General features: G+C 42.1%; 1 protein-coding gene across 3 annotated transcripts in view; it reads left to right on the forward strand.

Moving 5' to 3' along the window:
* CAMSAP2 (calmodulin regulated spectrin associated protein family member 2) overlaps nt 1-23,128 on the forward strand; it is a 77,283-nt gene extending 54,155 nt beyond the window's left edge. For all 3 annotated transcript variants that reach the window (XM_028732573.2, XM_028732574.2, XM_028732575.2), the window contains 11 exons: nt 7,330-7,423; nt 9,154-9,247; nt 10,221-10,303; nt 12,317-12,386; nt 14,273-16,448; nt 17,649-17,785; nt 18,628-18,848; nt 19,738-19,807; nt 21,094-21,209; nt 21,613-21,731; nt 22,461-23,128. In XM_028732573.2, the coding sequence (XP_028588406.2) occupies nt 7,330-7,423; nt 9,154-9,247; nt 10,221-10,303; nt 12,317-12,386; nt 14,273-16,448; nt 17,649-17,785; nt 18,628-18,848; nt 19,738-19,807; nt 21,094-21,209; nt 21,613-21,731; nt 22,461-22,766 (3,486 nt within the window). In that variant the 3' untranslated portion in view covers nt 22,767-23,128. The remainder of the gene's footprint in view (nt 1-7,329; nt 7,424-9,153; nt 9,248-10,220; nt 10,304-12,316; nt 12,387-14,272; nt 16,449-17,648; nt 17,786-18,627; nt 18,849-19,737; nt 19,808-21,093; nt 21,210-21,612; nt 21,732-22,460) is intronic.
* The last annotated feature ends 454 nt before the right edge of the window (nt 23,129-23,582 follow it).

Consider the following 23,582-nt stretch of genomic DNA (forward strand, 5'->3'; position numbering starts at 1 on the left):
CTTAAGGAGGTATGCGTGTGGTGTTTTTAATGCATTAAAGTTATTCCCCCCCCCCCCCCGATCTCTGCAGTTTTCCATTATGCACTGTGAAGTAGGTCATGTTTAGCCACTGAGAGTTAATTGCTTTCAAAGGGAATCAGCAAAAGGAGGAAGAAACTGGATCATTTTCCAACTGCTTCTTTGTAACACATGTCCTACTTTAGACAGTTGTAGGAGTTTTCTTTTAAATTCTCTGCTGGCCAAAGAAGCATGCATGTTACTGAGCCCTGCATAATAGTCTGAATTCCTGTATCTGCTATGCATCAACTTCTTATGAAACATTAATGTTCAAAGAGCTCCAGTCTGAACCCACTTTTCTTGAAAGTCGGTCAGCCGGATTTTAGATGCATCAGGTACAATAATGCATGCTTCACTGACCGAAAGCCAAGACAGCCCGCTGGTATACTTCTTAAAAGATGATTTATATGTTTTAAAAAGTAGCTGCTGCTACAACTGTTTCCTCACTAGGGCTTGTGTCGATGAAACATTATTTGTCCTTTCTAAAATCTATAGATTTACTGCGGACTAATCAAGCTTGTTTGGTTGGCAGAGGGATGAAATTACACATAGTATACAGTATGCTTTCTGTGTTGCTTTTGGAAGACATACCTTTTGTGAAAGCCCTAATTCCCATTTGTAAGATATGAAAATACATCATTGATACCTCAGGACCTGCCTCTGTGTCTGAAAGTGTACATATAGCAAAGGAACCTGGAAACATTTCTTAGGCTTCTTCCAGGGTTCAATACTGTGGGTGGAATTCAACTAGACAATTGCATGAAAAGAGCAACTCTTTCGCTTGTGCAGCCGGTCTTTCCCCCTCTCCACCCTCTTACTTACACCCTATGCTGTCCCCAAATCTGCTTTAGAGTGTTGAGAGAAACCCTAGAACAGATTTAGGGGGAGGTAAGGGGCAGAAGGGGACGCGGGTGGCGCTGTGGGTAAAAGCCTCAGCGCCTAGGACTTGCCAATCGAAAGGTTGGCGGTTCGAATCCCCGCGGCGGGGTGCGCTCCCATCGCTTGGTCCCAGTACCTGCCAACCTAGCAGTTCGAAAGCACCCCCGGGTGCAAGTAGATAAATAGGGATCGCTTACTAGCGGGAAGGTAAACGGCGTTCCGTGTGCTGTGCTGGCTCTCCAGATGCAGCTTGTCACGCTGGCCATGTGACCCGGAAGTGTCTGCGGACAGCGCTGGCTCCCGGCCTCTAGAGTGAGATGAGCGCACAACCCTAGAGTCTGTCAAGACTGGCCCGTACGGGCAGGGGTACCTTAAGGGGCAGAAGAGCAGGAGAACGTTCTGTTGTGCAAGGAGAAATCATTGTGACAGCAGAATAGTTTCTTTAGCACTTCATTGCATTCCACCTTGTCTTTTACTTGTGTTTTATGGAGCCATAGAGGTGTCCACAAGAAAAGACTTGAAGTAGTTTGGATTCATATCCACTATCTCAAACATAAATATGATAAATCCACAATTACCTTTCTACTGAGCTTCATATACATATGCCTCTTTAACAGCTGTGACTTTCAGTACATGAGAACATGGCCAGATCTAAGGGGAGTGAATTTACCTGTTATCCATTCATTCTGAAAAATATCAAAGGCTATTTGATTATAACAATCAACATTTCCATAATAATATTTAGAATTTATATGTCTTGTACTATGAAATTTAAATGCTTTACATGCATTGTGCTAATTCTGAAAACAGCCCTGTAAGAATTATTCATTTAAGCAATTTATATACTGCTTCACTACAACCATCCCTTAAGTGATGTACAAAAATACAATAAAGAAAGTCAGTTAGAAATATAAAATCAAAATTCAGTTAAAATGCCTGCAGGATTTTTATTTTTTTTAAAGTCTACAGTAGGTAGCAGGTGTTCCGCGGGGATGGGGATGGTCTGACTTCAAATGGAAGAGATTTCCATAAAATTATCTCTCTTGTATGGTTGTGAGAGAAAAGTGATCTGAATAAAACCTCATAGAGAATTCATGGCAGAAGCAAGGGATTCATTCAGTCTCTTAGCTGCTAATTTATTGTTACTCCACTGCTCAAAGACTTTCAGAGTGTTTTACATCATCATCATCATTTTAAAAAAGAAACCAGCAAGCAACGAACAGTCTTGACATAATAACAAAGTAAAAAGCCTAGGCAGATAAAGATTTTCACCAGGCTTTGGAAAACCTTCAGACTGTGCCATGTGAGCTTTCCTGGAAAAATTGTTCTGTAACCAATGTGTCTAAGTAGAAAAGAACACATCCTGAGTCCTGTTTGGGTGATACGATAGGACTCACCCAATGACCTAAACATGGAACAGCCTCCACTTGCTGGCCCCATTGTCCACATGAGTTTATTGGAAAAGGGCAGGAACCCAGGTTCTAAACTATATAGAGACTTTAAAGATAAGAATCAGCACTTTGGATTGTGCTTGGAAACAGATTGGTAGTCTATGTAACTGATTCAAAACTAGCATGGTCCATTTCCCACCAGTCCTGTTTGGTCATCTCACTACTCTGTTTTGCACCAACGCATAAAACAGTGTGGTGGGACGGATTATCCCTGTCAAGGTTACAACAGGTACATTATGCCATGTATACCTTTTCGGCCTCCAACACTAAGGGGTAATCTGGAAAACCGCAATTTGCAGACCTGTTCCTGTGTGGTTTAGTGGTTAAGAGCGGTAGTCTCGTATTCTGGGGAACCGGGTTCGCGTCTCCGCTCCTCCACATGCAGCTGCTGGGTGACCTTGGGCCAGTCACACTTCTCTGAAGTCTCTCAGCCCCACTCACCTCACAGAGTGTTTGTTGTGGGGGAGGAAGGGAAAGGAGAATGTTAGCCGCTTTGAGACTCCTGAAGGGGAGTGAAAGGCGGGATATCAAATCCAAACTCTTCTTCTTCTTCTTTCTGTGGAGTGCAACACCATTCAGAAATGGTTGACTGACACTTCACAAGTCAGGCAAGCCACTCACCAGCAGTACCTCTATCTTGTTTCTGTTGAGCTTCAGTTTCAGGCGCTAGTTTTAACGCATCCATGGCCTCATCTGAATATGAGAAATGAAACCCTTCAATTTGCAAGATAGGGGACAAGGCAGGGCCTTGAAGCGCACCATAGCATAAAAACCATGGGGCAAAGCCACAGTCCTCCAGCACCTCCTTCTGGAAGCAGCCATCCAAATAGGAACATAAGACTCCTATACAATAAGCAATCCAGAAGGCTGGAGTGTGCTGCACTACCAAACGTTTAACAAAGGATGAAAACTCCTTTGGAAGCTCTCACTAACATAGTTGAATAAAGGGATTGTTCCTTTAGTGCACTGTGACCTCATCTTTTGTGACATTTAAGTCAATGGCTAGCCTATGGAGAATAATGAAGGTTAGAATATGCTTGCAAAGTAAAACTGGAAATCTCAACCTTGCCCTCTAGTGTTAAATAAATTACTGAGTGTTTTGAAATGTTGTCAAATACTGTATGGTGTATAGAGAGATAATAGGTGGCTCAGTAGATGTCATAGGCAGGATATGAACAAGATTTAAAACTTGTTTAAGGCTTTAAATACATATTTATTTATTTATTTGGTCCCCCTGTGGCACATTCCATGGGGCTAGTGCAAACCCTTTAAGTTTGCCTGAGCAGCACTTTGGAGCCTGGCCTGTATATTACATGAAATACTTGGTTCAGTATAATGTGTTTTTTTTAATCCAATAAAAAAATGTTGAAGTGCTATCTCCCACCTCTTTTCTCTCTTGAATGGAAAATATTCCTGTTCATTTTAATATCAAAGGCAGCATTCCCCCCTCCCTCTCCAATGCCATTTGTAGCTTGCATGAAATTACTGCGGCAACAAGAAGAGAAGAGCCAAGGAACTGCAGACATGGGCAAAGGCTCATTCAAAGCTGAGCTTAGAAATCAGTCAAACAGAGCCAATGGCTTTTACAATGTTGTGGCTCAAAAACAGTCTTCCATGATGTTGCTGAAATGTATAGTGGGGGAGGAGGTAGTGTGTGTGTGTGTGTGTGTGTGTGTGTGTGTGTTTGTGCTATGTTTCTGGATGTCAAGCATTTTTTAAAAATCAGTTGGCCCCCCCCCCCTTATTTTTCATATTTATAAATCTTATCCTGCAGCAAACATGCTGCACAGTAATTGAAAAAGGAATTTGTCTGTTCATTTTATTTATATTCCACTCCTTTAACTTGGTTTTCTGGACAGCTTGCAGGCTTATAAAAATGCAGATTAAAATATGTTTGATGACCAGTTCACACTGGTCCTTATTTGTGTCTTGTAGTTTGGACTGATTCAATTTTATGGCTTTGTTCAGAGGGCAAAAGTTTTGTTTTACCATTAAATACAAATTGAATCAACAGAGGTTGTTGGTCACTTTCTGGACATTCTTCCCACTCATAAAGTCCTAAGAACTCCATTCACTCCTGTGGGACCTAAATATGTAAACGCCTTATCAAAACCTTCCTTAGAATTCCCATTTAAAATAATTAAATTAAAACTATTTAACAGAATGAACTAGAAAGCATATCTATTTTACAATCCTTTGTGTTCTGATTACTCATCCCATCTTCTTTGATCAAAAACTCATTTTCCAGACTGATTTAAGATAGTTAACAGCACAGTCCTAGCTTTGTCTACACAGAAGTAAGTCCTACACACCACCTGCAATAGAATATTCATTTTGCAGATTTAGTAAATCAGCCACCAATTGGTCCCAGAATAATTATCATATAGTGGGGAACACAGGGTTGGAAGAGTACTGAAACAAAAGAGTTACTATAAGCCTTAATGTTGTGGCTATCGAAAGGCTAGATCTCCTGTTGCTCTGCCACTCTTTATGGGTGCTACCGCTGTTAGCATGTATACTAAACACCCATTAATCACATTTTTGTGAGCATTCAGGTTTCCGGCAAAGCAGCTATATCAAATTTCCTTAAATATTGAGAAAGGCTGGATCACAGGTCTTCCTCATTCACCCACAGTATACCATAAGGGGGGAAAACAATACCTCTGATATTGAGCCACTGCTTCTTATAAGGTTTGAGCAATTATTACACTGTCATGAGGATCTATTATACACAGATGATAAAGGTCCGAATCTGACATCATTACACAAGCTTATTTTCCTCATTTCTTTTCATTTTCTGGGATGTGAGCCCATTTCATAAGGCTTTTGTTCTCTTTCTTTAGTCCGCGCCTAAGCATGAGCATCAGTGCACCAACTTTCTGAGCAGTAGAGGATCATTCTGTCCTAAGTAAGAGTCAATCTGTCCAAAGAATTGCCTGTTCCAAAGTCCCAGCTAGTTTACTTTGCAGTGTGCTCAATCTCTTTATGATGTCATCGTGTAGTACGACTGGAAACATTTGGAAGAAGTTGAACAGTCCTCAACCTTGTCAGGGATGGTCCTAGCTATAATTTTGGCTCCTTGAATTTCTTGCTTAAGGTCACAGTAAGTTTGGTTTTGCTCTGGCCTCCACTGCTGCTCCATGACCATATCCAGTTTCCTGAAGAGCCAAAGGTCATTGGTAGAGCATCTGGTTTGCATGCAAAACGCCCCAGGTTCAGTGCTCCAGGTAGCACTGGGAATGTCCTCCATCTGAAACCTAGAGAACTGCTGACAGTAAGTGTAGAGTGACACTTGGTAGACAATACTGAACTAGACGAACCAATGGTCTTAGAGAAGGCACTGGTATCTGGGACCAATAAGTAGTACATTTTCTTCCCCCTTCCACCCCAAGGAGCTATACATGGGAGGTTTGGGTTTTTTTGCATTAGTGCCAACCAAGCTGGCAGTGATACACAGTACCTCACTGGGGCCTTCATCTCAGCTTGACTCTAACTACTTCCTCACTTATGTGTTCTTTTATACCTTCTGTCAACTTTCAGTTTTAAAATATAACATGCTCTTAGAAAAATGTTGATGAATGGCTATACAGTTGCATGGCATGGTAATGAAGGACGTATGTACAGTCGTACCTTGGTTCCCGAACAGCTTAGTTGCCGAACAAATCGGTTCCTGAACGCCGCAAACCCAGAAGGAAGTGTTCCAGTTTGTGAATGTTTTTTGGAAGCCAAACTCCTGCAGCCGATCAGAAGCCGTGCCTTGGTTTTTGAATGGTTTTGGGAGTCAAACGGACTCCCGGAATGGATTAAGTGCGACAACCAAGATAACTCTGTATTGTAAAAGGTGTAGGAGTAAGGAGTTGCCCTAATTGCTTCATTTGGCAGCTGAAATATAGCGCTTTAGTCTTTCATTTTATTGCCATCTTGTGGCCAGGAGGGGAAATGATACTCAAAGCCATTTATCTGTATTTAATGAATACAAACTGGTATAGTCAGAAGCTATTTAGTAGTCTGACCAGAATCGTAAAGTATTTTACTCAGTCTTTGAAAAAGAACATAAACCATGAACAGTAATTTAAATTGTACCATCTTTGCCATTCTTGAAAAATATCCTGGATTTTAATGTTCTTACTTGGAGGGCAAAAACCATAGCAACATATTAATTTTACAGATAGCACTGGATCTAGTTCCTCTAGAATGGGACCCCCTGCAGTGGTTTCTTCCTTCAGTCCTGTCTGGGGACTCCCATTTATGACAGGCTTTCTTCCTCAAAACTGGTACCATTATCCTTGCTTACTATTCCCTGCTTCTATCACTTATTGTTGTAGTCCAGTCAGTCTGTCAGGCTATGGCCTTGACATCCATATGAGGAACCTGGTACTTGCACATTAAGTTCATGGCATGCAAGAATACGAGCAAATTTCATTAAGCCACATTACTGCTATCTTCAAAGATGCGGACAAGTAATTACATTTTGAACATTGGCTTGGGGAATTTTCTACATGTGGTTTTTAGCAATACTGTGTAGTGTGAGGCCTCTTGTGGTAGTTGTCATATCAAGCACACAACATTGTTGTTGTTTTAACCATGGATTCACTTTTTAGTACAGAACAGATGGGGGGGGGGGACTTAATATACTGTAACCATGTGCTCTTCCCTAGAAAGGTGGATTTTCTTTATACTCTATGGACCAAATTCAAGCACATAAAGCCTCACTAGAGCAATGCAACTTTCTGCCTCCTCCCTGCCATCAGCTTGGGTTTGTGTGTGTGTGTGTGTGTGTGTGTGTAGAATCTCCAGAACAGCGGGTGGTGGGGAGTAGAAAGGAGATCATATTGTCCAGCAAGTTGAAGTTCTTGTGCTGATGGAACAGTTTAAAGGGCACGATGTTGAATTCATCTCTGTGTTTTTTACTTCTAATTAAGCTTCCATCTCTAATTTACAGAGCAATTATTTGGTGTTCATGGCAGAGCTCTTCTGGTGGTTTGAAGTAGTGAAGCCATCATTTGTTCAGCCTCGAGTTGTAGTTCATCCTCAAGGTAACCTTTCTTCTTAGTTGCTTCACATTATGCTAAATTATGTGCGCTCCATGGGTGTCAGGTTAAAATAGAATTAACTCAGAACATAACCCCCTGGCCAGCAACTAGTTTTAAAATAGGGGTCATATTTACAGTTGGTGAGGATGGGAAGTCACACTAGCTGCATCTGCCCAGACACAGGCAAATGTCTTCTCAAACCCCCTTTCCACAGTGCAAATAGCAGCAGGAGCTTGGGCAGGGTTTGAGGAGAGGGACCGTAGTTCAGTGGTAATGCCACACAACGTGCTTTCCATGCAGAAGGTCACAGCTTAAATCCCTGGCATTGCCAGCTTAAAAAAAATTAGGTAGCAGGTGATTTGAAAGGTAACCAGCACTTTGAATTGTGCCCAGGAGCATATTGGCAACCCATGCAAATGTTCTAATATGTTCACACAGCTGCATTGTCATGAGCACCCTTGCTGCTGCATTCTAAACCAACTGAAGCTTTGCCTGTGTCTTGGTTCTTACATGAATTTACTCTAGAGTTGTGTCACACTGGTTGCTTTAAATTTTTGTGGCTAAGAAATTTAGTTATTTAGAGGCCAGAAATATTTTTATTAAGCATCCTGCCAAAAAAAATAGGGAAATCGAAAAGAATATTGTTCATGTATGGAATAACGTCGGCCAGAATTTTAGTAGCAAGAAATTGGAAAAACACAACAATACCCAACACGGAAGATTGGCATATCCTAATGGTAGAATATCTGCAGCTAGCAAAAGCAACAGAAAGGGCAAGAGGCCAAACAAAACAAAAAGTCTATAAGGATTGGAGAATCTTTAAAGAATATTTAGAAAACTATGGTATAAAAGGAAACATCTTGGCAGAATTAGACTGATCCCTGTATTGTATAAATATAAATTTGTAGGGAGGTAAAAAGAAAATATATAAGAAATATGTAAATGTGCGGTATAAAGTAATGGATAGATAAAGTACAGTGAGATTAATTGGAAGTCATTTTTAATTTTCTTCTTTATAAGTTTTATAATTGCTTTCAGTACCAGGAGTATATATGATGATAGTTATATTAATCTTGTTGTATCTTATAGTGTGGTGGTTTGTTTGATTCTTCTGTTATTTGTTTGTTTGTTTGTATGTTTGTATGTTTGTTTACTTGTTTGTCTGTCTGTTTTCTCATAAATGTATTTATTTTAAATTAATAAAGATATATTGGGGACGCGGGTGGCGCTGTGGGTAAAAGCCTCAGCGCCTAGGGCTTGCTGATCGAAAGGTCGGCGGTTCGAATCCCCGCGGCGGGGTGCGCTCCCGTTGTTCGGTCCCAGCGCCTGCCAACCTAGCAGTTCGAAAGCACCCCCGGGTGCAAGTAGATAAATAGGGACCGCTTACTAGCGGGAAGGTAAACGGCGTTTCCGTGTGTGGCTCTGGCTCGCCAGAGCAGCGATGTCACGCTGGCCACGTGACCCGGAAGTGTCTCCGGACAGCGCTGGCCCCCGGCCTATAGAGTGAGATGGGCGCACAACCCTAGAGTCTGTCAAGACTGGCCCGTACGGGCAGGGGTACCTTTACCTTTTTAAAGATATATTAAAAAAAAAGAAATTTAGTTATTTATATGGATGTGTATAGTGTTAACTTCCTTGTTCTTCTGATGTTACGGATCCCAGCTTGGCTGTTGTTCTTTTGTTGACTTTTATTTCTACAGCTATAATATATAAAATGTCAATCTTTGTTTTAGCTGATGTTGCAAAAGAAGCATCCTCTGTTCCTGCTGCCAATGCCAACAGAAGAAACTATCCAGAAGTTTCACATGATTCTGACCTGATAGCCAGGTATAATTCCCAACCTCCTTTTTGTAGGTATTTTATATGGCTAGTTTTAACTAAAAAACAACAACAGTGCCCAACAATGCTTTTTTGGCTTGGCTCTTTTTATTTATTATTGTTAACTTAACCACAAGCTTTAATACCAACTATAGTGAGTCTGTTTTCAAACCACCACCACAACAAGCTCGTTCTTCCAAGTGTCAGGACACAAAGTCCTCATTTTGTCGCTGAGACAGCTTATAAACTTGCTAGTGGAATTAATAGAGCCTTGTAGGGCCCAAATATCTTGTTTGTTAAGGATCTGGTGTTCTATTCAGCAGGAAGTCAATTAGCCTTTATAAATGTTTGGTTGGTGGTGTCCATAAGATTTTTCTGTGATACAAGGGTCAATGCGCAATCAGCTGTGCCTCCATGGGGGGGGCGGGTTTCAGTTTTTCTTCCAGCAGCCTTTCGCATCTGTGAAAAAGTAATGTGGCATTGTGAGAAACTAAGGGAGAATTTCACTTTACTCCATGGCTTCTCTTCTCCAACTGAGCTATAAACACATTTGACTGTAACACTACTAGCACCGAATATATTATTTCCAACACGCAATTCATACATGGAATTAAAATTTCTAAAAATGCCATAGTATCGCAGTTATGTGATGTTTTAAGAAATTCTGTAATGAAGATAATAGTTCCCCTCAGATGCCACAGATAACTCACGTGTTGTAGGAAATTTCTATTTTGCTCTTTGACTGAATTGAGACAGAAGTACAAATTATTGTGCCAATACAAGTCTTACTGAATACCTTTTCATATGATAACAGATTCAGTTAAAATTTGACCTTTCAAATCTAGAAATATATTTTAATTGCACTAAATTCGTGCTTTCAGGCCTTGTTTAAAGCATGATATTGTCTCCTGAAATGTTCAGGGCTGCAAGATTTTAAATTAGAAGAAGTTAACCGTGGTGTTCTGTTTTTGGTTGTTTGCAGTGTGGAAGGCCCAGCTTTCCCACCATCTCATCAGATTCCAGCTGCTAGCCATGCTCACCAGCAGCCTTATACACCTGCTCCAGGTAATAGCAAAATGCTGAGAGATTCTGCTTTTGCCCTGTTCAGATTTGTTTTATCCAAAGGTTCCCTTCCTTTGTTGGTAGCATGTCTTCTGCCAGAAGAAGGGAACCTTTTTTCCAACCATTATCTTTAAGTGTTAAACTACAGAGTGCTACATATGAGTGCCGAGAATTATTAGACTATTAGAATTACAAGGGGAAGGGTTGCAGCACAGAGGTAGACCAGCCGCTTTGCTTGTACAAAATCCCATGTTGAATTCCCAGGATCTCCAAGTAGGGCTGGGAATCAAGTGTGTGATGTCATGGACTGACTGGATGCAAAAGAGTGGTGGGAGGCACCCACTGAGGAACCCCCAAGGAAGCCCTCAGGGGAAGAAGGCTCAGAGCCAAGGGGCTGGTGGTAGGATGGCAATGAGTGGTCAGAGGGAGCAGACTGGGAAAAGAGAGGTGTCAGAAGCTGAAGAGGCAACAGGGATTAGTGAATAGGAAGAGGATGTGACAGACAGCAGTCCAGAACCAGAGGCTGGAGAGGAGTGAGGCCAGGAGACAGGGAGGAGGCAGGCTACTGAAGAAGCCAGGGAGTCTTCCCCTCCTGCTGTGAGCAGCTCCCCTCTGCACTGGTCTCCCAGAACACACATAGAAATGAAAAGAGCAGAGGAGAGTTTGGTTGCGCACCAACATAGTCTCTGATTTCTTGGGGGGGAAAGCCCTGGAGAGGAGGGGACTTAGGCAGCTGTGGGAAAACGGGGACCTTCATTCCTCACAACTGTCTCATTGGAGCTAGAGCTATTGGGAAGAGTTGCTGGGATCACTAGGCCTGGGCTGTTTTGGTTTCTTTGAATAAAGAGTTAACTTCACTGATACTGGTGGTTTTTTTAATTTCTCACCTTCACCTGACTCTGGCTCCTGACACGTACCTGGGCTCCCTTGCACCCTTGGCAGGGAGCTATATTACTGCTCCCCATGCTTTGCAGCTTTGGCAAGGAGATGTATTGGTGCCTCATCCCATCCCTTGTTCCCTTTCCGAAGGAGGCTGTGTGCCACGTCCGGCCGCCCAGAACAGCGGAGGAGCGGCCAGGGAAGTGTGCAGGCTGGCAGGCAGACTTCTAGCTGCTGCAAGCCTGCATGGAAAGGCATGATTCCCCTGCTGGGAATGTCACCTGTATGAAATCCTGGAGAGCTGCTGTCAGTCAGTGTAGTAGACAGAGTTGACCTTGTTGGACTAATGGTCTGGGTCTGGCTCAATATAAGGCAGATTCCTATGTTAGATCTATCCTTGAAAGCTTTATTTATGCAATATGCTTTTTCATTTTCTGGCCCACCTTATCCTTGCAGCAGCCCAGAGAGGTAGCTTATGATGAAGGCAGTAACTGATGCTATGTTGCCTAGGGAGTTTTATGGCTCAGTGGATATTTGAATCTGGATCTCCCATCATAGTCTGATACTCTATTCCCTTGCTATCCATTATTAACACAAAAAGTGGAGCAAGAGAAGTAGGAACAAGCGAATCACACTTTTCAAGTTAAATTGAATCATTTCGTATATTTTTAAAGTACAAGGCATAGGCAAGCAGTAATATAGACTATTGTGGGAATATTCTGCAGAACTAATTTTTTTGTGATTCACATCTCTGTGTATCTCTTTTCCCCCACAGTAAAGCATATGTTTAAATAGGGGAGGAGTATTAATGGCATAAACACAATTCATGTTATTTATTGTCGACAGAAGTACATTGAATGGTTGCATTCCCAACATAACTGATGTCGGTGAATTTAAGTACTTTGGCTTAGGATTTTACCTGGATAGTAATGTACAGAGCCATAGGTGTGCATTATTTGATAATTTTCTGCAAAATGTTGAATGAGATGTAAATTAATTTATGTGGTCTATCTGCTTTAAATCAGATCAAGAGCAGAAGCCACCTATTTGATTTGTTAACTGGAAGTTTTTTAATCCTCTTTTTAAAAGTTTCAAAAGAATTCACCCTTATATGTTTTTTGTTTTGATTTTGGATAGGCGGCATTAGACGATCTACATCTATGTCTTATATGGATGGATACGTAGGAACATGGCCCAAAGAAAAGAGGTAAGTCATTGGTTAGTTGGTGCTATATTGCTATAATGTTTCATTTCTTATTGTTGTGTGATGCAAAATTAATCCTTCAATTGAATATCCTCGCTCTGAAAAACCGTTCATGGATTACACATGGGGAAGTACACTGAAAAGCCGCAGGACTCATATACACATACAAAGCAAGATCTAATATAGCATGAACAAGTGTGCTTTCTGCATTTATCTTTCCTCCTCACCCTGCAGAGGTTTGGGGGACCCTCCAGAACCAGTGTTGGGGTCCTGCTATGCTTGCACAGGCAGGCAAGCGTTGTTGGATGTCGCCGAGAATCATTAAAGTGAAAAGCTCTATAGATGCAAATCCATAGACATAGGCCCCACTTCTAAGATCCATAACCTCTCATTTGTGGAAGATGGTACAGAATAAGCAGATCCTGTGCATGTACGTGCTACATGTGAAAGCAATACGCTTGGCATCAGGAGTTGCTGGAAGGAGGCATACAAGTCTCCATCCAACTATCTTAGGGCCTCCATTCTGCATTTGTGTATGGTTCACTCCTTAGCGCTTTCATCTCCAAAATAATATCCCACAAGGCAGCAGAGATTTAGGATAAGAGTTTTCCTTCTCCTGGATGTGCTACCTTCCCAGGTTGACAAGCCCCATCTGCCCCTAACTTCTTTCTACAGCATGTGCAGAAACCGCCTTCTTGATCCTTAGACCCACTACTGGTCTTGTCTGCTGAGCCTGTCTTTGAATGCAGGGAAAGTCCCTAACTCACTGAAGGTTTGAGACCCATTGGCTACCCTTCACCTGGTTTATCCGACCAGTCAAAGCTGTTCCCAGGGTGTGGCTGCTGTCCCATGCAGACAGCTTCTAGGAGCCACTGGCAAGAGTTGAGTGCAGGGTGGGGACCAAAGATGGACAAACTACCCTAGAAGGAATACGACATGTCCCCCAGCACATGCATTTTAGAAAGGGGAAATAGATGGAAGTTCTGCACCACTTCGGAGCCTCCTCTTGTAGCTCAAATTGTGTGGTGGGTCTTTCTTCCTGACTTGCTTGTTTGCTTCTGTCAATTGTCAAGAGAGAATGGACATCCCTACTCCTTTTTGAGAAGGGTTTTCACTTTTATATTTACAAAAATGATATAATGGTCACAAGGACATTTTGCAAGATATTCAGAACAAGAAATACATGTATGTAACAGAAGATTAAATAACTGTATAGTAGATTTTTGTTGGGCCTGAGCCAAATGGATTTGAAGTCATTTTCTGCAGGAAAAAGCACCCTTCCGCTTGGCAGTCTTTCAACAAATTGTAACAAAAAGAGGGTAAAAGTGTTTGCCCATTCAGAGTGAGGGCAATTGGTGATCTCATTGGCTGGGATCACCTATATGACCAGTCCAAGAAGAACAGCCCTCACTCTGTCTGTTTTGTTTGCCCTCAGTGACATCAGGTAGTCATATCTTGATTGGCTATGTAGTGCTGTAACGATATAATATCATATTCACTGCTTGATCCCTGGCTGGCTGGGATCACATAGTTCAAGCAGAAAGAAGCCCTAGCAAAGGGGCAACAGATGTGAGAAACAAGGGCTGCACAGAAGATCAAAAAGAGGCAAGGTAGGGATTTGTTTATTTACTATATATATGGAGGGCCCCAAACCTTGAAATGAGCAAACATTTGGTGCAGACCTTATCTTTATGCTCAATGGATGTAGGACTAGATAATGCTAATAATGCTATCACCTTGTATTGCATTTTACTGCTAGAGTTTGAAGCCAGCATTAATGCTATAAAATAAAATATATTGTTTTTTCAATATAAAAATGCTGGAATGTTTCCAACATTTTAAATGGAGGGTTGCTTTAATGGCATTCTCATTTTTAATTCCCTTTCTAGATCTTCAGCACATGGTGTTTCATTTGACATTTCTTTTGATAAAGAGGACAGCATCCGTGAGACTCGAAACAGAGGAATGACTAGATCTCTCAGCAATGAAGGCATTGCGCAAAATACCAGCCGTATGCCCAGACTTGTTAGAAAGAACCTGTCCTTCAAGCCTGTGAATGGCGAAGAGGAAAGTGAAGATATTGAAGAAGAAAGGGATACGGAATTTTGCAGTGATCTAGAGGCCGACAGCAATCAAAGGAATGCGAACCAGATTAACCCATATAGCCTGCCCAATGGAGCGCTACAAAACAGGTTGGTTACCGATGAATTTGGCAATCGGATTGAGACACCAAGCATTGAGCAGGCTTTGCAGATTATCCACGATAGTGAGAAATCTCCCAGTGTTACTCAGCCAGAGCAAATTACAAATGGGTTTTTCCTTCACAACAAGGAGATGAGCATCCTGAATTCAAATATTAAACCCAACCAGAGTAATCCCGATATTACTGCAGATACAAAAGGTGCTCTCAGTCCCATGACTGACAATACAGAAGTTGATACTGGAATACATGTCCCTTCAGACATTCCAGAGACTATGGATGAGGATTCAACCTTGAGGGACTATACTGTAAGCCTGGATTCTGATATGGAAGAACCATCTCGATTCCTTCAAGAATTTGATAGCAGAGGCATCAACCATAAGGAACAATTGAGCCCTTGTCCAAGCTCAGTAAGTGCCAAATCACAAGCAGGCAGTAGTGCGTCCTCAAGTTCAGGTGTTAAAATGACCAGCTTTGCAGAGCAGAAATTTAAGAAGCTGAATCATACAGACAGCAGAAGTAGTGGCAGCAGTTCTCAGAAAACTACACCAGAAGGTTCTGAGCTGAACATTCCTCACATGGTTTCTTGGGCTCAAATACCTGAGGAATCTCCTCTCCCTCAGGCAAGAGATACCACACAGTTACTGGCCTCTGAAATGGTGCAACTGAAAATGAAGCTGGAAGAGAAGAGGCGAGCGATTGAAGCCCAGAAGAAGAAGGTTGAGGCTGCTTTCACGAAGCAGAGACAAAAAATGGGAAGGACGGCGTTCCTTAACATTGTGAAAAAGAAAGGTGACGGGATTTCACCACTTAGAGAAGAGGCGGCTGGAGCAGAGGATGAGAAAGTATTCACTGACAGCAGTAGGCCGAAAGAAAAAGATGCCCAAAAGCCATGTGAACAACTAAACAAGGCCACAGAGGCAATTAAAGCAAGCACTGAAAATCCTCACGTGAAATGGCTGAAGTCCCCCAACACACCGGTTGATATAGAAAAGCAATGCAATTTGGTGAGCCCCTCGGAAGAAAACTTAAATGACAGTGACCTTCTGGAATATACAAAATCTATTGAGAAGCTCAATTCTTCTCTTCATTTCCTGCAGCAAGAAATGCAACGCCTCTCACTTCAGCAAGAGATGCTAATGCAGATGAGGGAGCAACAGGCTTGGGTTATTTCACCACCTCAGCCTTCTCCTCAGAAGCAGGTTCAGGAGCTGAAGCCTTCATTAAGGTTTGCGGGCTCACCCTTCCCTGTTGCCCCGTTTTCCGTGGAATCTCCCCGATCTTCCCACCAGTCCCCACAGTCATCCTCTAGGAAGAATTCCACTCTCCCCAGTAAAATGCAAAGGACTCCTAGGCCAAATGAACTGAAATTAGCACCTTTGAATCGCACTTTGACTGCACCGCGATCTGTGGACAGCCTTCCTCGTTTGAGAAGATTTTCTCCAAGTCAGGCATCAATTCAAACTAGATCCTTTGTTTGTTTTGGAGATGATGGTGAACGTAACCGCTTGAAGGTCAAAAATACAACGGGAGAGGCCAACAAAGAAACAGCAGGTGAGAAAGAAGCAGAACAGGCAGAAAATGAGAAGCCAGAGGAACAACCGGCCAGGCCTCTGGAATCTACAGTGTCTGAAGTACTTTCGCATCCCATTACAGAAACTGTCTGCCTTACCCCAAATGAAGAGGTGCTGAACCCACCAGGATTTGCAGAACCTGCATCCAAAACTGTGAACCTCATAGAAGTTTCCCTCACAGACTTGAAGCCACCGGAAAAGTCAGAAGAGTCTGTTGAGAAATCAGAGGGTGAGAGTGACAAGGAACAATTGGAAGATGACCAAAAAGTGTGCTGTGGATTCTTTTTCAAGGTAAGTGAATGAGGACATCACAAGCATGCATTTAGGATCTTTTTGCCTCTGGTGGGGGTGGGCAGGTGGTCAGGGCCTGTGTAACAGAGGGTATGGCAAGAGTCTATGGTGAGTGGGACCTGGGTGGCTTGTGTTTGGTTAACTCTTCCCATGGATCATCCACCCCTCACAGTCATGCTCCAAACAGCTTGCTAAGCACTTGCTTGAGAAGCTGTTTTGAAGCACAGTTGCAACAGGCAGGAGCTGGGGAATGACTCACCTCTGTTGCCTTTCTCACCATCGTGTATTGTTCAAAATAAAACACTAGGGCAGATAATAAATGATTTAAGCTCCTCTGCAAGTGGAGTTGTATTCACTTCTCCCTGCAAATGTATTGTAAATAAACCATATCATAGGTTACAGGATTGCAGTTGAGTGTAATACAGACATGCTCTGTCCATAGAGGAGTGTGATCCTTTATAGAAGAGTGGTTAATCTAGCACAGCTACCAGCAGGGTATAATACTACAACTGAACAATTTTAATAAGTACTAGACCTTGCATGCTTGGGATGCGGGTGGTGCTGTGGGCTAAACCACAGAGCCTAGGGCCTGCCGATCAGAAGGTCGGTGGTTCGAATCCCCGCAACGGGGTGAGCTCCCTTTGCTCGGTCCCTGCTCCTGCCAACCTAGCAGTTTGAAAGCACGTCAAAGTTCCAGTAGATAAATAGGTACCGCTCCGGTGGGAAGGTAAATGGCGTTTCCATGCCCTGCTCTGGTTTGCCAGAAGCGGCTTAGTCATGCTGGCCACATGACCCGGATGCTGTACACCGGCTTCCTCGGCCAATAAAGTGAGATGAGCACCACAACCCCAGAGTCGGTCACGACTGGACCTAATGGTGAGGGGTCCCTTTATCTTTACCTTAGACTTTGCATATTTTGATATAGTTGTCTCAGTAACTTTAGACCAGGCATGGCGAACCTGTGCCGGTCCCCGTGTTTTTGGCCCCATCAACCCCAATCAGCATGACCGATGATCAGGGTGATGGGAGTTGTAGTTCAGCAACATCTGGAAGCCCCAGGTGCCACACCCCTGCTTCAGACCAATCCTTAAATTTGTCTCTTGATCTCAATCCATTTTAGTTCAATGGTTGTACTGTGGATAAAGTCTTCTACCAATGTTGAGATAATGATTGACATTCCTTCCTAAATGTTGCCTCAAGGATGATCAAAAGGCTGAAAACGAAATGGCAGTGAAGCGGGCGGCATTGTTGGAGAAGCGATTGAGAAGGGAAAGAGAAACCTTACTTCGGAAGCAGCAACTGGAAGCAGAGTTGGAATATAAGAAAGAAGAAACAAAGTAAGATCAACTGCAGATGCTAGTCATTCTGAGAGAGTTCAACTTAAATTTAGAAATCAGATGCCTAATTGCTATACCCTTCGAGGGATCCTTGTTGTCAAACTGTTTCCTATGCTAAGACCACTTAAAACTTTCTACTAACTGATTAAGATAGGTGTCACCAACCTTTCTAGGCCAGTGGGACACATTTGGAAATTTTAGAAAGCCAGTCACAAAATGGGTGCCCAGAGGTGTGGCATAACACAAAATGGCTGCCACATCTAAAAAAGCTGAAAGAGGCACGGCCACACATTGGTGTGGCTGTGCCTCACCCCTTCAGTGAGCAAAAAGGCACCTACATCAGCCATTGCAACAATCACTCGCAAAGAGAAGCTATTTGCAGCTCTCCTGTGTTCAGAATGAATGAAACGCTCTGTGTCCAATCTTGACCTTCAGGAAAATGTGAACACTCTAAAATAAATTTCTTGCATAACTAAGGAATATTAAACTTTCAAAATAATTATTCTTTGAATATTACCAAGAAACCTAAAAAGCCACTTGATATTTACGGGTACACAATACTAAAGTGTTAGGTGGTACTGAAGTACTAAGGGGCATTTCACTTAATATTTACCCTAATCTGGTTCAACTGGATCTTTAGGACTATGCCAGTACTTGTGTGAATTGCTCCACAAAGCTTAGCATGAGCATACAGTTAAAATATGTACACTAAAATTTGGAAACCAGGATATGTTCTGGGAATGTAAGAGAGATACTTAGCATTTGGGTAACTTATAATCAGAAAAATTGGTTTTAGTTTGTGAGAAGGATGGTTTTGCTAATGGCGATGCTGAATTTCTAAGGAGGAAGTCTGAGGAAGAACGTCAGAAGAAGGAAGATGAAAGAGCACGTCGAGAGTTTATTAAGCAAGAATATATAAGGCGGAAGCAGCTGAAACTGATGGAAGATATGGACATTGTCATAAAGCCTCGCCTCCACATGTCCAAACAAAAGAAGCCACGTCCAAAATCCATTCACAGAGATCATATTGAGTCACCTAAAACTCCAATCAAAGGTCCTCCAGGTAATAAATATAAAGAGGAGTCTTGATGCTGCAATTCCAGGTTTGACATGCAGTACAGTGGTACCTCGGTTTTCGAACGCCTTTGTAGTTGAATGTTTTGGAACTCAAACATCGAAAACCTGGAACTAAGTGCCTTGGTTTTTGAACGTGCCTCAGAAGTTGAACAGGAAATGCAGCTTCTGTTTTGAGTTTTCGGTTTTGAGGCTTTTGGTTTTTGAGCATTTCGGAATTCAAACGGACTTCCGGAACGAATTATGTTCGAAAAATGAGGAACCACTGTACTCAGAAACTGAAAAGTGATGCACAGCTACTTCCTCTTCAAGGCCCTGTAATCCTGGGGTGACACTAAACCTTCTGTTGTATCTGTCCTCCCCTCTTGCTTTTTGTTTTAAGTCACTTGCCCAAAGATTGGGGGGCAGAGGGGTTGTTAAACACTACCAGACTACTGGTTTTCATTATGCCTAGTTATCACATTAGAAAAGTTGCAAAGAATGATTGTTTCATCACTCCTTACATAGTTAAATTTTGAGTCAGCATGACCTGGACCGATACGACAACATTGCCTCTACTTTTAAAGTAGGTTTCCATACTTTTGATACAGAGCTCCGTGGTGATGTTTAGGTTTAGAACAACCTATAACCATGCTATCGTTTACCTTTACTATATAAAGACTTATGAGGATAAAATACGCATTATATGTTTACAGATGTAGAGTTCATAGGGCCAGTAAAGAGAGAGAATATTTCTTAGAAAACTTAGCAACTTTTCTTTCCTGGTGGTGCATCTAATTCACAGACTCTGTTTTCTGTATCTGCATTCTTTTAAAGTTCCTTGCATTTACCTAGGCTCACACCTTCACTGTGTTGCTGTTCCCCCCATCTCCCCTCAGCATCTAGCCTTTCGTTGGCATCATTGAACACCGGAGACGATAGTGTGCAATCGGGCAAGAGAACACCAAGGTAAATATTCAGTTCCAATTTACATTTGAGGGAAATGATCATATTTATGTGACTTGGCACAACAGTGTGCATTCAGTGAGGCAGTGGTTAATGCATAATTAAGAATAGTTCATGGCTCTTCAGATTAGACCAACTTTGAGTATGTTCCTATAGCCGTTTCCATACACGGTCGTCACAAAACAGATCTACACATATTTAATTTCCAGGCTGAGGGAATTGTTTAATTGCTTCTGTTGATGTGTACATTTTTTTATTGGACTGCTAGGTATAAGCCAACACCTGTAGTAACACACACGGAATGGCATACAAAGGACACAAAACACACACAGGATTTGTTGTTGTTTAGTCGTTTAGTTGTGTCCGACTCTTCGTGACCCCATGGACCAGAGCACGCCAGGCACTCCTGTCTTCCACTGCCTCCCGCAGTTTGGTCAAACTCTTGCTGGTAGCTTCTAGAACACTGTCCAACCATCTCGTCCTCTGTCGTCCCCTTCTCCTTGTGCCCTCCATCTTTCCCAACATCAGGGTCTTTTCCAGGGAGTCTTCTCTTCTCATGAGGTGGCCAAAGTATTGGAGCCTCAGCTTCAGGATCTGTCCTTCCAGTGAGCACTCAGGGCTGATTTCCTTAAGAATGGATAGGTTTGATCTTCTTGCAGTCCATGGGACTCTCAAGAGTCTCTTCCAGCACCATAATTCAAAAGCATCAATTCTTCGGCGATCAGCCTTCTTTATGGTCCAGCTCTCACTTCCATTCATCACTACTGGGAAAACCATAGCTTTAACTATACGGACCTTTGTTGGCAAGGTGATGTCTCTGCTTTTTAAGATGCTGTCTCCCAAGAAGCAGGCATCTTTTAATTTCGTGACACACAGGATGGCACTTCTAAAAATGTAATCATTCAGCTCTTCTTAATTTTAAGAAGCCACTGAAATATCTACGAGTGAATTAAATTCTCTAAGTTGTGTTGACTAATATGAAGTAGAGGGGGTGCTTTCATATTCATTGATAGCTTTATAAGGGCAAAGGGGCTGGAAACACCCACCAATTTTTCTGAATTTAGCCAGCTTTGCCTGATGGACAGTTGACATTCTTCCCACTCATTGCTGAAGCTACTTGGACATTTGGAAGAACTTACGTGCTGTTAAATAATTTGATTCCATATTTGTGTTTAACAGTGCTTTATCTTCAGGTCTTTCAGTGTGAAATGCTACCTTTTTTTCATTGTGAAATCATGCTTGGTAATAAATTGGCCAAATCTTCTTTCCTGCTTAAATGCAACTTTTAGGTCTGAATCTGTGGAAGGATTCATATCTCCAAGTCGTTGCGGAAGTCGTAATGGAGAAAAGGATTGGGAAAATGCATCAACAACATCTTCTGTGGCTTCTGCTACAGAATATACAGGTTGGCATATTAAGAGTTGGTGCTGAATTATTTGCTACAAACAAGAACATGTAGATGCTTTGGGGTGGTGATGGTGGTGGGGAGAGCCGGTAAGTAGCAGAGAAAAAGTAATAGAGTAATAACAGCAAGCCAGTGTACCAGATTACAATCTTGCTTGACTTAGTATCAGGTGGTAGTTAAATACCCCAACCATAATAAAGATTGAGAAGCTGGAGTATTAAGAGTTTGGTTTGAAGGAAATTCCTTAGAAATTCCTTGCCCTGGCCACCTGTCAAATTTGGCCCATGGAGTGCAGCTATAAAGGTCTGGCCCCCAGAGCCAGAAAGGTTCCTCGCCTCTGCCTGCTCTAAACCATGTTCATTTATTCATATATATGTTTTTAAAAATCTCTCTCTCTCTCTAGGACCAAAGCTGTACAAAGAACCCAGTGCAAAATCCAACAAACATATAATCCAGAATGCCTTGGCTCATTGCTGCTTGGCTGGAAAAGTAAACGAAGGTCAGAAGAATAAAATATTAGAGGTAAGGCAAACCTGTAAAGGGGAAGGGGGGTGGGGAGAAGAAACTGAAAATCTGAAGTTCAGGTTGTGGGTAGGGAGGAAGTGTTGGGGGGACAGATTTCTTTACACTGCAAGTTCAGAGGGGAGTCTTTCTGTTTACCAAGACCCCTTAAACATTAATGGTGTGCATTAATAGTATTCCTGGTGCAGCCATAGCACTGAAACTCCTAACCTCCTTTTCATCCTCTGTTCTGGGTCCTCTGCTAAGCTAAGCTGTCTCCTTAATACAATATTCTTGCCAGAATAGGAATACATACACCGTGAAATTCTCTACTAACATTTCTCATGAGCTTGTTCTGATGATAAAGATTGTTAAATAGTTATAACATTAGTTGAAATAAGAATATAACTGTCTGGTGCACCAGGAATGTAGTTTTTAAAATTACTCTTGGCACCCTATATTGCTTGTTCACACATGCATGTATAACACTTGATTTCTCTATAATTTACTGTTGAATAGTTAATGGCAACTGAATGTGCAACTTCAGGTCCATGATATGAAAGTTGTATCTGTGTTGCTGGATTTGTGATGCCTTCATACATGTGTAAATAAGCCAAGCTCACAATGCTATTACATTTTCAATAACATGAAATAGTTTCTGTCATAAGTGTAGGAGCATTGAAAATACCCATAAACCGGATGTTAACTTGTGCACAATTTGAACCCTCTTTCCTCCCCTCCCCCTTTCAGGAAATGGAGAAATCAGATGCCAACAACTTCCTTATCCTTTTCCGCGACTCAGGCTGCCAGTTCCGATCTTTGTACACGTACTGCCCTGAGACAGAAGAAATCAGTAAGTTGACTGGAATAGGCCCCAAGTCCATCAGTAAGAAGATGATTGAGGGGCTCTATAAGTACAACTCTGACAGGAAGCAGTTCAGCCACATACCTGCTAAAACGCTCTCTGCCAGTGTCGATGCTATTACCATCCACAGCCATTTGTGGCAGAGCAAGAGACCAGTAACACCGAAAAAACTCTTACCTGCAAAGGCATAGTAACTTGGAGGGGGGTTGGGTACTTTGCCACGTTTGTGGCAAACTTGCACTTCGTATTTGCTGCCTATTAGAAAATAGGTTCTTATTTGCCAACAAGATTTCTTTGAACTTGGATCTGAAGAGAAAAGCTCTGTCATCATGCACAACTGGAATGTAAACACAGTATTGAAGACTTGCAGAAAACTGACACTTAAGTGATTATGCATTCGTGTGCTCATGAAAGACTGACTCAGAGTGGAGATGGGTATGTGCTCACAGTTTATAGGGTTCATTTCCTCTCATTTTTAAAACACTGAATTATTGAATGTTTGCAAATCTGTAGTGACTGAAATTAAAGTATATATTAAATTCATTGCCTTATACTTTGGTGTGTTATGCTTGTTTTGGAATTTGCTTCTGCTCTTTATATCTTCACTGGAGAAATGTTCTGTATTGATTTGCCACACCGTTAAATTTTAAGTGGCCTGCCGGTAACAGAGGGCACAAACCTTTTTGCAATGAAATGAAGTTATCCGTTCCTTTTTTTGACTTTCATTCATTTCAAAGGGTTTTGCACCAGGAAAGTTCCTTGGAGAGGATGTCCAGGATTAAATGTTGCTAGCATGTCTTAACCTCTGGCAAGGAAATGTGATGGCTGTCATTGCTTGTTCCACAAGGAAACTTATTTTATAAAGGTATTGTCATTATATTTAGAAATCCACCATTGCCCTGATCCAGGGAAGCATGACGGGAGATCTTTGCATGCACTATTGTGTTTTGCATTTTTCTTCTGAACAGGAGTCCACTTACAGTTCAGTCCAAACAGCTGTTTAACAT

The sequence above is a fragment of the Podarcis muralis genome, chromosome 5, assembly GCF_964188315.1.
Source record: "Podarcis muralis chromosome 5, rPodMur119.hap1.1, whole genome shotgun sequence".
Taxonomy (NCBI): Eukaryota; Metazoa; Chordata; class Lepidosauria; order Squamata; family Lacertidae; genus Podarcis; species Podarcis muralis.